The sequence below is a fragment of the Sinocyclocheilus rhinocerous genome, unplaced genomic scaffold (assembly GCF_001515625.1).
Source record: "Sinocyclocheilus rhinocerous isolate Xijiao unplaced genomic scaffold, SAMN03320098_v1.1 scaffold432, whole genome shotgun sequence".
NCBI classification, from domain to species: domain Eukaryota; kingdom Metazoa; phylum Chordata; class Actinopteri; order Cypriniformes; family Cyprinidae; genus Sinocyclocheilus; species Sinocyclocheilus rhinocerous.
In genome coordinates, this window is record NW_015627225.1 from 794621 (window position 1) to 806861 (window position 12241).

Here is a 12241-nt window from a genome sequence, read left to right on the forward strand (position 1 = left end):
AAAAAAAAAAAAAAAAAAAATATATATATATATATATATATATATATACATACATATAAATACATATATATATATATATATATATATACCCACACAGTGCAATATGTATTGTGAAAATCACTATACACATAATTTAAATTGAACTGAAAAATTGTTTATTTTATCTTAAATGAGTTCTGACTGAAAACTTCAATTACCGTGCCAATTATCCCAGTGCCAAGTGAAGGCAACCTGTATTTAACCAGTATTTGTTGCCGTGTGTGTTTGGAGGTTCAGGAGTGCAGATATTGAATCTGATTAGATATGATTAGAGATGCTGAGAATTATGAAAGTCATTAAGATTTCTGAAGATTTACAGCTTCTCTGATTGATAAGATAAACATCTCACCCTGAGGTTACTAAACATGGGCAGATAGAAGATAACTAATTTGTGTAACGTTGCACATGCATCTACAGCTCAAAATGATTGACATGAGAATGAAATGATTGATGGCTGAGATGTTAATTAAGTCCCTATACCTGGCTGGGGTTAGGCTATGAACATTGCCATGTTTATATAAATGAAATAATATAAAACCAAAGTTCAGTTTTCTGGTTGCAGTGATAATCGAGTGGCTGAGTGGTAAAGGTCAATGACTTCGTGTGTGGATTTGATTGCCGGTGGTCTATGGATCAAAAGGTCAAATCTCAAAATGCTTCCAAAGGCTATAGTAAAAATCTGAAAAACTGAATGTAAAAGCAGTTAGAAACTTCTAAAAAATGATAAGCACTATGCAAGTTAGTTATGGTTCAAATATGATTGTGATATGATGTATTTAGCCATAATAAATAAAAAAAGTATCAAAATTATCGTTTATTTGCTTGTGACTGCAGCAAGGTACAAGTTAGGATGTCTGTTAAGCCTTATTGTGGAGCCTGAAAATATGAATGTTTTGTCTCAGAATGTGAACTAAATGCAATAGAAATCTTGTTATTAAGATTGTCATTATATGACAAGCTGTTAAATTCATCAATTGGAACAAATTATGAATTTAACAACACATCATAATATGATTCTATAATAAGTTATTCAAATTTAAGAATTTGATTTCATGAGATGTAGGTCTCCATTTTCATTTTTTATTATAAGTGCTTTTTTTTGGTTCTGTTGTTATTATGGGAGTTTTTCCTCAACCATAAAAGCAGAATTGCACCTGCAGAGTCTCTACTTGGAGTTTGTCCCAGTTGGTGGATTTTTGGATGGTGAGGCCCCAGACTTTACATTCATAGTGCGCAATGGGGTCTGTAACAGGTTTGATTATTTATAGCCAGATTCTGGTAGGGGTCTCAGTTTTGATACATAATGCCCTTTGTGCCATGTCTCTGAAGACATCCACAGCCTTGTTGACGTTTTCAGTGGTGCTGCTGATATTAATACACAGGTAGTTTTGAGTATGTTCTAGGGACTTGTTATCTAGCTTGAAGCTATATTTGTAGTGGTTGCTCTTTTTTGGAATATCATTATATTTATGTTTTTATGGTTAATGACCAAACCCATGTTGTGCAGGATCCAAATTTATTGCTGTTTTGGGTGACAACACCAAGATCTACTGTTTCTCAGTGGCGACCAGCAACTGTTTGGTTACCCACATCCTTCAAAACATCTTCTTCTATGTTCAACAGAAGAAAGAAATTAATACAGGTTTGAAACAACTTGAGGGTGAGTAAATGATAACAGAACTTTCATTTTTGGGCGAACCATCCCTTTGAATTCTTCCTAGTTTACAAAGACGAAAAGTGTTGCAAGAAATAGTACATCCACCAGCAGATGGCGTCAAGTAAATTTTTACTGCGCACTGCCAACGTCTACTATGACGAATCAGCGCCATCTATTGATTCACATTGGGACACCTGCTGCCTCACACGAGTCAATAGATGGCGCTGTTTCGCCAGTTGAAGCCGATGGTGGAGGCTCAAAGGGGTGGAGGAGAGGAGAGCGTGAGGAGAGCCCTGGGTCCACACATCACTGGATGCGGCAGCGGCATGTGGACGGCAGACACACCGGAGACGTGTGTGGGTACTTTATGCTGATACCGGTCCGGGCTCTCATAGGAGCGCATGACCCGCCGTGATGGCCGGGGGACGCAGAGGACTAGTGGCCCCACAAAACACTTTTCTGGAAAATATTGTCCGACGGTCTAACGGTAAGACGCACCACCACATCCAAAGCAGCGCACATACAGAAAGAGTATCAGCGGTAGTGTCGCAGATAAAAGAAAGAAAGAAAAACTTTTGGGTACATAAGTAAAAGACTTAGAAGAAACCTTTACATAAAGACAACGTACTTTTGACAATATAGTCTACTTAAATAACAACACAAACTAGAAAGTTAAAGGTGTCTGTTCACGCGGGGGAAAAACGTTATGCAGGCGCATTCTATAGTGATGTTTTACTATAGAATTTATCCGTTATTTCTTATTTGATTTTACGAAAAAACGTTAAATAAACAGTTCTAAAAGTACAATTCTTTTCTAGATTTTTTGTTAAATTACATATAAATAGGCTATATATAGGCTAATTTATTTACATAATGCATAATTTATTTTTACATTAAGCTATAGTAATTAGGCCTATAAAAATACTTAATAAAGAGTAGCCTAATGGGCTGCAGGAACATTGAAATGTTGTTCTGTATTCTCTGCGTGACAGCTGCTCGTTCCCATTTGAGTTGTTCTCATACATCCTTCCATCAGCATGTTGTGGGATAGAGAACAACTTTAGGTTAAATTAATATTTAATAGCAATTAATATTTAAGAGTGCTGAAAGGTTGAAAACTGGATGAGGATCTTCACCAACACTATCTGCGAGATCAGACGGTGTTCTTGCACCCTCTGTAAGGTCTTTAAAATAGAATCCAAGATCTCTTTTATTGATGTGTATACATCAGGACCGCTTTTCTTATTCATGCGGTTTTGTTGCATGCATATGGCCATTTAAAACTAATCGAACATCAGATGTCCACAACTGCCCAGTGGACACCACCTCTGCATTGAACCCCAGTAGAGAGATCTCTAAGCTTTAAGAAAGATGTACTTTTTCATTTAAGTAGGACTTCTATTAACTTCTGAAAACATTGATGTCTGTATGACCTGCTTGGTCATATGGGTTAACTGGACGTCTTGGAGAAGAGCATGAGGATAAATTCCTCTTCCTCTATGGTGTTTGTGTATTATTTAACTCTTTTTCTGTTTTCTTTAACTTCCAGTTTGGACATTATCACATAGACACACAGGTATAAACCTCACTGAGCAGAACACTTGTGCTTTAACCTCTTCCATCCCTCCATTATCTCTCCCCCTCTCTTTCTCTATCTTTTTCTTTCTGTCTTTCCTTCCCTCCCTCCCTCTCTCTCTCTCTCTTTCTAGTTCCCTTTCGACATTAAATATTGTTCTATAACAATTTTTGTTAATTTACAAATGGATAGTCTGAATTTGAACAAAAAGTTTGATTAAACTCTTTTGTGGTTTAGTGTTAAAGTGGTTCAACAGTGCTGTTGATATTTCAAAGCTGCTTAGTTATGGTGAAAATAACCACGCAGATGTTGCTCCCTGGCCCTCATTCAGCGCTGACAGCACTTGCTGTAAAATAACAAATGTTGGCATGGAACGTTTTTCCTCCATAGTGGTGCGTGTGTGTGTTTGTTTTAGTTTGTCGAGTGAACTTCCCGTGTTTATGCTCAGTAGAGGAGAACTGTGCTCTGTGGCAAATCCACCACCATGCTTTTAAATCAATTGATATCATAGATCTGAGTTTCCCTTCACTTGTGATTCTGATGCTGCCCTTACACATTTGCTCATCTCACCTTTACCCTCCACAAGCATTAGCCATAGTAAGATGAAATGTCTGTCTGTGTTTAAATCATATGTGCAGTCAAAGTGAAAAATGTTGCCATTCATGTTATTATGTCTGAATGAGGTGAAGGACATATTTTATAATGAAAAACAAAATCTATCTGAGCTTATTTTGTTTTATTTTAGATCTAAATTCGTTTTAATGTTGATATGCAGTAGGGGTCAAAAGTCTGGGATTCAAAATCAAATTTAAACCTTGAAATAAACAGTAATTTTAACAGGAAATGTAAACAAATGCGGTGAGGTAAAATGAATATGAAATGTTTCTAAGTAAACAAAAAAAAAACAAATCTGTGACATTGATCATACAAAATCCTGAATTTTATGAACCCGACTGCATGTAAATATGTAAATAAAGGCTGTGAGACTGATGAAAGTCATGATGCTGTTTACAGTTTACATATTACATAAGGACAATGCTTATATAAAGGCAATTTCTTGCTGTTAAATACTGGAAAGGTCTTCACTGTCCCTCATTTGTGACAGACTACAGTTTCTAATTCTTTTATATCGCATTACAGGTTGTATAGTGTTACGGTGAGCTTGCTCAAGCTTTGATATATACTTTGTTAAAAGTGCTACTGGCTTAGTCAGCAGCCGCTAAATCACTACTGTCAGCTAATCAGCCTGATAGCCTGCTTAACACACTAGCCACTAACAAACTAACATTGACAGACATCAGACGAAAGGTTAAAGCAAGGTTACAGAGATGGAGCCCATTACAGATGACCCTGGCACAGAGAGTTTTCAACACAGGCTTTTGGATAATACACACAAGAGTGAAAGTTCCGGTATAGGCCTAATTGATAATGGCTGTGATACTCCAGAACAACACAAACTGACTCTGTCTAAAAAAAAGATTTGGACAATGAAAGGATTAATGAGAGATGTAGCATGAAGATAGTGCTTGAAAGTTTTGTGAAGATGCTGAAGGTATCAGGTTGTGTGTTTTAGCTTTTCTCACAGTATTATGGGTGACAAAGAAGTTAATTTTGTTCAGTCAGAATGTTGGTGCTATAGGAATACACAGTGCCTTTCAAAAGTTTGGGGTTTGTAAGATTTTTAAAATGTTTTTGAAAAAAGTATCGTTTGCTTGCCAAGGCTGCATTTATTTGATTAAATATACAGTAACCAGTAATATTGTGAAATATTTTTACAATGAAAAAAAAATAAACAGGTTTTTCATTTTAATATTTTGATTTATTTCTGAGATGGCAAAGCTGAATTTTCAGCAGCCATTAATCCAGTCTTCAGTGTCACATTATGATATTGAATATGATATGTTTTTTCAGAGATGCTAATATGCTGATTTGGTGCTCAAGAAACATTTCTTATTATCAGTGCTGAAAATAGTTGTGCTTAATATTTTTGTGGAAACTGTCAAACCTTTTTCAGGATTATTTGATTAATAAAAAGTTCTGCATTTATTTGAAATATAAATCTTTTGTAACATTTTGTACCATGTCTTTTTTGTAACGTTTTTCAATTTAATGTGTTCTTGCTGAATAAAAATATTAATTTATGACCCCAAACTTTTGAACAGTAGTGGCCAAAAACCAGGAATGGGATACATGTTTATGACCAACCACAGCTGTTTATTGTGGTGGGATATATAGGACAAGATTTTTTTTAAATTGATGTAACAGTGATAGTTTAGGTGGAATATACATGCGTGATCAAGCATATCTTGTTCACTTGCTTAAGTGTTTCAAACAAAACTCTTGAAAACCTTAAAAGATTTGATACTACAACCCCCGCAAACTTTGGCAAATCCAGCAATTAGTTATTTCTTAGACTTTCAAACACAAACCCATGCACCCTGACTCCCATTAGTTACAGTAAACCCAGTCAATTATATTTAAACCAATGTTTTTCAGCCAAATATGTCAATGATTTAATGCAATATGGATCACAACAATCTGTGGGTGGTTTGTGGGCTGTTTGAGGCTGAGACTACCAAATACATGTTTCTTTCTGTTCACTTTAACAAGAAAAACCTTAAAAGGCAGGGAACTGAATCTAGACAATAGGGTGCCAGAGGAACATGTAGAGATAAACATATTTTAGTTTGAGTGGGGTTGTACGGTAATGTGAGAGTATAATGTGAAACTACTGTGCATTACCATCTTGGGTACAGAGCAGTAAAAATGAAGCTGAAGTTCTCAGTGTTGTCATAAACATGTCAGATCAGTGGCTTTCGGCTGCCGTGACAGTGTCCGCCCATCCTGCCTCATGTGACATTACCATAATGACCGACCTCTAGTTTTCTTACCGTTGACCTTGTGCCTGGTTCCTCTCACCTGCTTCCTCCCCACACCCTCCTGTGCTCTTTCCACAGACACAAACTTTGTGTTGGGAAATGCCCAGATCGTAGACTGGCCCATCGTTTACAGTAATGATGGCTTTTGTAAGCTGTCCGGCTACCACCGTGCTGAGGTCATGCAGAAAAGCAGCACATGCAGGTATCAGACTTCATACAGAGCTGGTTTCATGTACTAGTTTTTATATCCCATCATATTGATCATATTTTCTTTATAAAAGAGAGAACTGCAACTTCTTGTAGAAAGATGCTTGAATTCAGTGGTCACACTATTTTAAGGTCCAATTCTCACTATTAACAAACCATTAACGACAACTTTTGCCTCAATAAACTACTAATTTGGTGCTTGTTAATAGTTAGTAAGGTAGTTGTTAAGTTTAGGTATTTGGTAGGATTAGGGATGTAGAATATGGCCATGCAGAATATGTGCTTTATAAGCACTAATAAACAGCCAATATGTTAATAATAGGCATGCTAAAAAGCAACTAGTTAATAGTGAGAATTGTGAGAAATTTACCATTTACAGTATTAAATACCGTATTAGATAACATAATATACAAGATAGTACAATATTGTTTGTAATGAAGTATGCCCACAATACAACCCAGTATATGTACAGTGCAATATTATATTACAATATGCAATACAATACAGTACAGCATATAGTACTACACTACACACGATGTAGAGAGGAATATGGGAAAGTAACAGTGCAAAATAAGTAAATAATAAATATATTTCAGTAAATAATAATTTTTTTTTTTTTAAGAAATGAATACTTTTATTTAGTAGGATGCATTAAATTGATCAAAAGTGACAGTGGTTTATAATGATTATTTGACACTGAAAATTGGAGTAATGGCTGCTGAAAATCCAGCTTTGCCATCACAGAAATAAATAAAATTTTTAAATATATTAAAATAGAAAACACTTTAAATTGTAATAATATTTCTCAATATTTCCGTTTTAATTGTAATTTGGCTAAAATAAATACAGCCTGGTTGAACATAAGAGTCTAATTCCAAAACATAAAAAATGTACTGACAGCAAAGTTTGAATGCTAGAGTATGTAGCAGAATAAACACAGAAATGAATTTGTAAGAATGTATTCTGTTACATATGCCTTATGTAAATTTTTTTTATTTTTTTTTATTTCCTATGTGGAAGTTTTTGCAGATGTTACAGTAAATGTTAAAAATAGAGTTGAAAGGGTGAAAGTGGCTGTCTTCTGTGTGGTTAGTTGTTGAGCCAGCCAGCTTTGAACTCTTACTTTACCTTGATATGCCAAACACAAGATCACACGCTCATTAGCGTTACAGCTCCAGATGTCTCAAAGAGAAATGCATTTGTAGAGTCTCTCGAATGTATCATTCCTCCCTCTCTGCCTCTCTCATTATAGTAAAGCAAAGCTGGACTAGTTTTCAGTAAACGTCCACTCATCATGACTCAAAAGATCCACTAAGCAACAGACAAATTAATGTTATGACCATTTAACTACACTCAGGGTGTTCTGATTTTCAACCCATTTGACTTACTTTCTTCTGTGAAACACAAAGGTAGAAATTTAGCATGGTATTTTTTTTTACTCAGTGAAAGTGAATGGTGACTGGGGCTGCCAAGCTTCAAAAGCACCATAAAAATAGCATATGTTGTCAATGTTGTCATATATGACCTTTTATCATGGCACTTTTTTGTCACTTTTGGAATTTGACAGCCCCTGGTCACTTGTATTTTATTCAAAAGAGCAGCATCAACATTCTACTACACTTCTCCTTTTGTGTTCTACAGAAAACAGAAAGTCAAATGGATTTAGAATGACACAAGTTAATGATGACAGAATTGTATTTTTAGTCAACCTTTAAAATAAAGTCAAGTGAAATTCTGCTTGAAAACTGTCTGCTTCTGATTGTGTTTTACATTTCTTTTTTTGTCTCAGCTTCATGTACGGAGAGCTCACAGATAAGGACACATGTGAGAAAGTTCGGCTGACTTTCGAGAACTATGAGATTAATTCGTTTGAGATCTTGATGTACAAGAAAAACAGTGAGCATTGCACACAAACACACACACACACACACACACAGATGCACACACAACTGGGAGCAGGAACACAGCAGTCCTGGTGCATAAATGTGTTATGCTAATATATTAATGAATATGCATAAATGTGTAAAACAGAGACAAGACAGTTTTTTCTTCAGTAGAAAAATAACTTTTCTCCCCCGACATATTATCTGTCACAGATTTACGGCATGTTTAAATGTGCGTGGTTGTGTTTTTCCAGGAATGCCGGTTTGGTTTTTTGTGAAAATAGCACCTATACGAAATGAACAGGAGAAGGTTGTGCTCTTCCTGTGTACGTTTAGTGACATAACAGCATTCAAACAACCAATTGAAGATGACTCCTCCAAAGGTACGTGTTGTTCAGATGTATTTCATGAACATTTGTGCACTTGAGAGTGAATGTTAAATGTGGATAATTTCTGTGTTCAGGATGGGGGAAGTTTGCTCGTCTGACCAGGGCTCTGACCAGCAGTAGAGGGGTCCTGCAACAACTGCAGCCCACCGTACATAAAGGAGAGAATGTACATAAACACTCGCGCCTTGCAGAGGTATGTCTCAGTGTGTATGTCAGTCTCATACATTTCATTTTACGCCTGTGAGTGATTCTGGTGTGTATCAGCATGTGTTTGCATCCATCCGTGTCAAAGATCAAACTAACACTAGGAAGGCTATCCTCTCGCACTGTGTTTCCAGTACACACACTCCTCCAGCAGGGAGATTAATAAGATATATGGGGCATTTTTTAATAGTTTACAAAGCAGGGTCAGGAATTTAACAGAACTTTGGGACAAAAGTGCCACCAAATGTGAAGAAAAGACCTAGAAATTTAAATGTGGCGGCCAAAAATGCCTCATAATGAATTCATCATCTGTCACATATGATATATTTATTTACTTTCTATTCTAGGCCTAGCTAATTATACTAATATCACATAAAAGCTGTCATGCAATGGAGCTGCCAAATTAGTTTTGTTTTAGTTATTTAATCCATGGTGGCAGTAGACAATAAATAACTATATAATATGATATGACCAATATAAACTGACTACTGTATATAATCTGCTCCAGCCAATCATTTGCAATAAATAAGTAAAGGGAGAATTATACTATATTAATTGTAGAGATAGCAGAGAGATTGTTATACAGTGTTTCCATTCACAACGGTCATTATTCAGAAATATTTCTAAGCTGAATGTCACAATTGGCCGATCAGAATTAAGTATTCCAGAGTCATGTACAATGATATGAAAATAATAAAAAAAATTAAATGAATATATTTAAATGAAATGTTACATCTTAAATACATTTGAAATGTATTTAAATTATTTATATGAAGTAAGTTAATATATTGATTTGCATTTATTTAAATTAAATTTAAAAATTTTAAGTGTTTGGTAATTTTTTTTATGTGGTATCGACCTAAAATTGACAGTAAAAATCAAATAAATGAACATTTTTATTTAACACGTTATTTAATTAATTGAAAGTATTTTTAGTGCTAGATAAGTAAAACTAAATCTTCAAGGTATGTGTCCATTCATTCTTCAATAATACATAATGTTAGCATACATTTATTCTAGCATGGTTTATCCAAAATGTCCATTAAAAATACATTTTAGTCAGTGACAAGGCTTCATCTGTATTTGTTAAACAGACGAGATGAGATGTTTAACAGGATGCGATTTTTCTTTGAGGTGAGTCTCCTGTAAGCCGAGACGGGTCATTGCTCTTCCTCTCCACTCAGATAAACGACCATCCATCCGCTGCCTCTCTCTCTCTGTCTCTCTCTCACACAGGTTCTCCAGCTGGGCTCAGACATCCTGCCCCAGTACAAACAAGAGACACCCAAGACCCCTCCTCACATCATCCTGCACTACTGTGCCTTTAAGACCACATGGGACTGGGTCATCCTCATTCTCACCTTCTACACCGCCATCATGGTCCCATACAATGTCTCATTCAAAACCAAGCAGAACAACGTCACCTGGCTGGTTGTGGACAGCATTGTGGATGTGATCTTTTTGGTAGATATTGTACTAAATTTCCACACCACGTTCGTGGGCCCGGCTGGGGAAGTGATATCAGACCCGAAACTGATTCGCATGAATTACTTGAAAACCTGGTTTGTGATTGACCTGTTGTCCTGTCTGCCTTATGATGTCATCAACGCCTTTGAGAACGTGGACGAGGTCAGTACAAAACACAAATTTATTTACACACACACACACACACAAGCAAACAAACATGAAAAAAGGATTAATAATCAATGATAAGATCGAAATGTCTGTTATGTCGGCTCATTGTTTTTGCTCTGGTTTTCCAGTATACTGAAGTTTATTGCTTGTTTCTCACAGTGTTTAAAGCAAGGAGATATGTATATATACGACATGTTTAAAAAGCAGCAGACTGCAATAATTCAGAGAGAGGAACATGCACTTTATGTAAGATGTGCCAAAGGGATAGTTCACCCAAAAATGAAAATTACCCCATGATTTACTCACCCTCAAGCAATCCTAGCTGTATATGACTTTCTTCTTTCAGACGAAAACAATCAGAGTTATATTAAAAAAATGTCCTGGCTCTTCCAAGATTTGTAATGGCAGTGAATGGGGTTTAAGATTTAAAAGTTCAATAAAAGTGCATCAATCCGTCATAAAAATTGCTCCACACGGCTCTGAGGGTTAATAATTGTATTGGTCGGTGCCGATAGCCCTCTATAGCACCGTTGCGCTGCGGGCGTCCCGAGTTCCAATACCGGCTCGTGGCACCCTCTCTCTCTCCCCTACATCGCTTCCTGTCACTCACTACACTGTCCTATCTAAAGAAAAGACAAAAATGCCAAAAACAAATTGAGAAAAAAAAAAAAAACTCTGAAAGAAAAAGTCATATACATTTAGGATGGCTTTTTTTGAAGGGTGGGTAAATCACTGGGTAATTTTCATTTTTGGGTGAATTATCCCTTTAAGGAGTTTGCAAGTGAACAGAAAGATTATCTTTTAGATATTACTAATATAGTCAAGGTAAAATTCGCCACCTAGTGTACTATAATTACAGTATAATTGTAAAAATTATACAGGTTTTTCACTTTCTGCCATTGGTCAGGCAAGCAAATAATCCCTGCTACAAATATGTATATTTTTGTAGGCCGACCTGGAAATTAGCAATAGGATTTTTCCACTGGATTTGGATATTGCAGGAAAGTTCTGTGACTAAGTAAAGTTTATTATTCTTACACATCCTGTTCATTAGGGTAATCTTCACAAATTACCAACACAGCTAATTACAATTAACAGAGGCAAAAAGCTAGAGTATAAACAAACCACATTTAAAATCTACTAGTTGGATGAGTTTTCCTCTGTAGTCACATTTAGCCTTTTACACATATTTCTGATGTATTTTATCTCATAGGATTAAACGAGAAAATATCTTGATCTTGCATTAGCTACAGACCTTATTTAAGGCATTTAAAAAGCGACACGCATGACCTTTAAATTTACTGCATTAATTGTTTGTCGTAAGACTTCTTCGAATTCTGTGTAGCATCTGCTCTGTTTCGAACTATTCTAGTGGCAGTTATCCAGCAAGCCTGACCTCAGATCAGTGTCATAAAGTAAATCTCTGGAGAGATTCTGAATCAGTTTATCTGCCTTGGTCTACGCTGATTTGTGAGGAAATTGGTGCAGTTAAGCTGAATGGATTTAAATTTGATAAAACTAGGCTGTGAGTACTACAAACCTAGTGTATGGGGACCTGAATTATCAGATCAGACAAAAAATTTACAATAAACAAACACACAAGGGACAGGGGAAGTGGAAAACATTTTTGTCCCATGCGGGCCTGGTAATAGACATGAATAATGCCTTTAAGAAAGGAAGAACTGAAGAAAAGCATTGGACTACCCTGCTGGCTCTCATTACAGAGAAAACCTAGCTAGCATTGATGTTACAACTCAATAGTCTAGGGGAGA

General features: G+C 36.0%; 1 protein-coding gene across 4 annotated transcripts in view; it reads left to right on the forward strand.

The window, feature by feature from the left end:
• The first annotated feature begins 2012 nt into the window (after window positions 1-2012).
• Window positions 2013-12241, forward strand: part of kcnh1a (potassium voltage-gated channel, subfamily H (eag-related), member 1a) — a 52713-nt gene continuing 42484 nt past the window's right edge. For 2 of the 4 annotated variants that reach the window (XM_016529357.1, XM_016529365.1), the window contains exons 1-7: window positions 2013-2183; window positions 3246-3272; window positions 6230-6353; window positions 8148-8254; window positions 8496-8624; window positions 8705-8823; window positions 10071-10463. In XM_016529357.1, coding sequence (XP_016384843.1) covers window positions 2111-2183; window positions 3246-3272; window positions 6230-6353; window positions 8148-8254; window positions 8496-8624; window positions 8705-8823; window positions 10071-10463 — 972 coding nt within the window. In that variant the 5' untranslated portion in view covers window positions 2013-2110. The remainder of the gene's footprint in view (window positions 2184-3245; window positions 3273-6229; window positions 6354-8147; window positions 8255-8495; window positions 8625-8704; window positions 8824-10070; window positions 10464-12241) is intronic. The other 2 variants (XM_016529374.1, XM_016529382.1) reach the window with 1 other exon arrangement.